At 29.1% G+C, this 5,075-nt stretch overlaps 1 protein-coding gene across 2 annotated transcripts in view; it reads left to right on the top strand.

Annotated features, from left to right (window-relative positions):
- Positions 1-5,075, top strand: part of LOC106458154 (stromal interaction molecule homolog) — a 79,246-nt gene that overhangs the window by 62,659 nt on the left and 11,512 nt on the right. For both annotated transcript variants that reach the window (XM_022384301.1, XM_013917614.2), the window contains exons 8-10: positions 565-804; positions 1,065-1,165; positions 2,923-3,092. In XM_022384301.1, coding sequence (XP_022240009.1) covers positions 565-804; positions 1,065-1,165; positions 2,923-3,092 — 511 coding nt within the window. The remainder of the gene's footprint in view (positions 1-564; positions 805-1,064; positions 1,166-2,922; positions 3,093-5,075) is intronic.

Genomic DNA, 5,075 nt, shown 5'->3' on the forward strand with positions numbered 1-5,075 from the left:
TGGTTTCTCTATCTGTACATATCTAAGTGAAACTTGTCTCTTCCAGTATTGTATGATTTCTCTGTCTGTACATATCTAAGTGAAACTTGTCACTTCCAGTATTGTATGATTTCTCTATCTGTACATATCTAAGTGAAACTTGACACTTCCAGTATTGTATGATTTCTCTATCTGTGCATATCTAAGGAATGTTTCCAAAAAAAAAAGAGTGCATATTAGTAATTAAAGTTTCATTATTAATGTGTTTCTAAAACTTTTTTTTCATAATAACCATCTTTTTATTTCTTGCAATCGTTTGTTTAATATGAAAAAAATATTTTACCTGCAATTTGTAACTTGTATATGTTGTAGCTGCAATGTCATTACAGAATAAGAAGAAAAGAAGTTAATAAGTCTGCAACTGTCAAGAAAGTTTATCATCCTTAATCATGAACTGTTATGTTTTCTTATCAATTTGACCTAAACCCTGGTTCAGAAATGTCCAAAGATTCATGACTTGTTGAAATTATTAAAAATAATTTCATTTCTAATAGATTGTTTTTCATAATTAATTTTGTTGAAAAGAGCAAGATGATGACAATGAAGCATGAAACTTCTGACCTAGAAAGTGTTCAGCAATTGAGGAATGAATTAGATCAAGCTCAAGAAGAACTATATTGTATAGAAAAGGCATTGGAAACCAGTCGGTGGTCACCTCCTCCAGCCCTGCAGCTCTGGCTTCAGCTAACTCATGAGCTTGAGCTGCGAAGTTATAATGAAAAGAGAGCTACAGCTGAGCAACAGTTGAATTCTGCTAAGGAAGAGGTTGGTTATGATGATATAGTTTCTTTATTTGTTAGCTATTTGAGCACCATTGAATTCATGATTGATAAGTCATTGGTACATTATTAATATTATTTAAATATTTTGTGAGTAATGTATATGATTTTATTAAAGCTAGAAGTCTGCTATACAAATCTATAAAAAAAATTTCAGTGGTAGATGAGTTTTAATTCATAAGCTAGAGCATTCTGTTATGTGTATATGAGCTAAAATCAGCGTGTTTTGTGTTACTTTGATTTTAGTGTGAAAAATTAAGAAAAAGGAGGTCAACTTTACTAGGTGCTTTCAGAATAGCCCATGGGAGTTCAGTTGATGCTATTGATCACAGAATTCTTCAAGCTAAGTAATAATATTTTGTTGTTGTTGAATATTTTCTAAGACATTTATTACTTATGTTTCTAATTTCATTCTGGAATACATCTTATATTCAAAGCTTTTTGAATGAGAGTATGAGATAGTATGAATTTGTAAAAATTAATGCTTTTTTCATAAACATACCATTTGTGTTACTACAACATTTAAGTATAGTGTAGCAAAGTGTCAAATTTTAAGATAGTGTGTGATGGCACATTTTTTACCCTTTGAAACTAATTTTGGCCACAATTTTATCCTCGCAAAAAAGTAGATTTGTGCTTAACTACAAACAAGCAAGTCCTGGCAAAAAGTAACTAAAATTCGTATTTAAAACTGTAATGTATGTATGTATACATATACAAGGAATTCAAAAATGCTTAAAGATACCATACCAAAATTGTTTCTACTAGAATGGATGTACTGTGGTTGGGGAGAATCTAAAAATATCCATCTTTGGGGTTGTAAAAGGAAAAGTCTGTTTCCTGATTTTATAAAGTACTGAGAGTTCGTTGACACATTATTGTAAATTTTTTTTTAACAGAGTTTGTTTTATACATTTCTGTTTAAAAGAAATATAAGATATCATAAGAATTCTCTTCTCATAAAATATCTTGGTACATGTATCCTGTCAAATTTATTCTTGCTGTACAGATTTTGAGTATGTTTTCTGGATATAGTTTTAATTAAGAAAGTAAATACTTTACTTCAAGATACATATGTTAGCTTATATCTTAATTCATTTTTTACATATTTCTTTAATCTTTTAGTTGCTATCTACTGAACAGATTTGTTAGGTTTGTCCTGAAGTACAAAATCTTTATACTTTTGTTAATCAAAACCTATATTTGAATTTAATGTTTAGTTGTTTTTCTCTATTTTTTAAAAGTTGCCTGGTGGGTCAGTGGTACATTTATGGACTTTTAACTCTAAAATCCAGGGTTTAATTCCCCACAATGAGCAGAATACATATAGGCTATTGTTTAGATTTTTGATAAAACAAAACAAACAATGCACTTTAAATATAATTACTCACAATTAAAAAAAAACATTGATAGTTTACTCTTAAAACTTCTGAAAAATTTGTTGCTTTAACATTAAAAAAGGTTTTGAGTTCTTAAATAATATACTTATCTATTGATTTCAAAGTAATGGATATCTGTAATCAGAAGAGGGTTACAAGTTCATATATTTATCTATTTCAAAGTAAAAATAATCTTAATAATTACCACTTTTTTTATTTCAAAAAAAGTTGAAATATATTTTGTATTTAATAATCTACATGAAATTATCACTTGTTCTGTGCATCTGTAGTTACAAAATGCCATTAGCTGTTACTTTAACTTAGGTTTTTTTTACTTGCTTCATGATTAAAAAAAACAACGAATGAGTAACTTAATATTATCAGATTTAGAACTAGTAACAATTTATGTATGATTGCTTTGTCCACTTACAGTTATGACTAAAATGCCTAGTTGATTTTAGGATTGCAAGTTTTAAAGTGCAAAATCAATTTCTTTGAGTGAATCTTGATTTCATATTAATCATTATGATTACAGATAATGAAACATTACTCACAAGGGTGGATTGTTTTTTCACTTCACTGTGTATTTCTGTAAAGATGTGTATCCATGAATTATGAGCCTGGCTAATATTTTTCATGAATAATTTTTATTATTCTATAAACAGTTATACACAGATGTTATTAAGAACTTTGCACCTAATTTTAATTTCATTTTAAAAATCTAGAGCAGCTCTGTCAGAAGTTACTAAAGACCTGCAAGAAAGGCTATATCGTTGGAAGCAGATTGAACGTCTGTGCTCTTTTGCCATTGTGCATAATCCAGGTCTGAAGTATTTAGAATCTAAGCTGCAGAATGAATGTGTAAATGAACTCTCTAGTCATCCTTACCTTACAGGTTAGTCAGAAACAAATAATAGTACAGAGGTAAACATGGAGTTTTATGATAGCTTAATAACATACACCAAGTTTACTTGTATGTATTTTATATCACATTTTGAAGTATTAGAGCTTCCATCATCTTGTGGTTCTTAAAACATCTTTTTTTGAGTAATTTTAGATCTATAACTATTTTCTTGGGTAACATTGAAAATTCATTTATTTTGTAATGATAGAGCTATAATATTATTTTGAACTTTAATCAAATTTGCATACAAATTTTCATTCACATTTGGTTTAACCTGACAGAACATAGGTCGTCAGGTGCTCATGGTGCTGCAGTTGGACACAAATTCCACAGTTTTATTTTTGTCTATAACTAATGTTGTAACTGTAGTTGTTACTATCAGTACTTTTACTCTCATGCACAGTTCATGCTTGTCCTTTCAGCCAAGGGGTATTTATAGCATAACAGTCAATCCCCCTATTCATTGGTAAAGAGTAGCCCTAGAGGAGTTAGCATTAGAAGTTAACTATCTCTTTCTAGTCTATCACTTCAAAATTAGGAATAGCTAGTGCAGACAGTCTTCAAATAGCTTTCTGCAAATTTCAACAAACAAACTTCTTGTAGTTATAGATGAGGTAAAATGGTTTAATGAATTCATGAATTAATTTAATTTCTAATAAAATCTTGAGTTTGGAATATAAATATATTGAAGTGTATAAATAATGTTAATAATGACAAGCCTTACAAAATGGAGTTATAAAGGGCAGTCCCAGAGAAAACTAATTACATTTGTACACAACTTTTATTAAAAAAAAGTTCTTCTTTTAAAATTCTTTATTCATTCAATTTATTGCTTTAGGTACTAACTTTTTCATGTTAGTTGATCCTTTGTAAAGTGTTTTATATGTAGCATTTTCAACAGAAAAGTCCTTTTTTCTACCTAGATTTTCGTTTCTAAGGATATTAATAATAAGCAATGTATTCCTAATTCTGAATTTACTTATTTTAATAGTGAAAATGTATTTCTACAGGCTCTATTTTTTATAAATTGTATAACATGTTTTCTGTTTTATTCTGTCTGCGAAGACAATATTTCTCCTGTTTTATCATGTTTCCACCCAGAGGACAATATTTCTCCTGTTTTATCATGTTTCCACACAGAAAACAATATTTCTCCTGTTTTATCTTGTTTCTACACAGAAGACAATATTTCTCCTGTTTTATCTTGTTTCCACACAGAAGACAATATTTCTCCTGTTTTATCATATTTCCACACAGAAAACCATATTTCTCCTGTTTTATCTTGTTTCTACACAGAAGACAATATTTCTCCTGTTTTATCTTGTTTCTACACAGAGGACAATATTTCATACTGTTTTATCTTGTTTCTACACAGAGGACAATATTTCATACTGTTTTATCTTGTTTCTACACAGAGGACAATATTTCTCTTGTTTTATCTTGTTTCTACACAGAGGACAATATTTCATACTGTTTTATCTTGTTTTTACACAGAAGACAATATTTCTCCTGTATTTTTTCCTATGTTATCATGTTTCCAAGAGAGAATGGTATTTCTTGCCATTTTATTAAGTTTGCCTGAGAAAAAAGTACTTCATCATTTTTGATCATACTTTCATGAGAGATTCATGTTTTATAATATTTCTAATTTTTACTGGACTATACCAAAGGAAGTACATAAGAGTATTGATTGTATGCATCATCGTAGGTATTTCATAACTGAGGCTTGTGTCATGTGTTTTGTTATTATTTTAGTCCCCTTTGTTTGTCTCTTATATACTTGGATTACATCATTATGATTTTACTGCACAATATTTGACTCTTTCACACCTGGAAGATCAGTAAATCTGGCTTACGTATTTCATAACTGAGGCTTATGTCATGTGTTTTGTAATTATTTTAGTCCCCTTAGTTTGTCTCTTATATACTTGGATTACATCATTATGATTTTACTGCACAATATTTGACTCTTTC

The sequence above is a fragment of the Limulus polyphemus genome, unplaced genomic scaffold, assembly GCF_000517525.1.
Source record: "Limulus polyphemus unplaced genomic scaffold, Limulus_polyphemus-2.1.2 Scaffold422, whole genome shotgun sequence".
Taxonomy (NCBI): domain Eukaryota; kingdom Metazoa; phylum Arthropoda; class Merostomata; order Xiphosura; family Limulidae; genus Limulus; species Limulus polyphemus.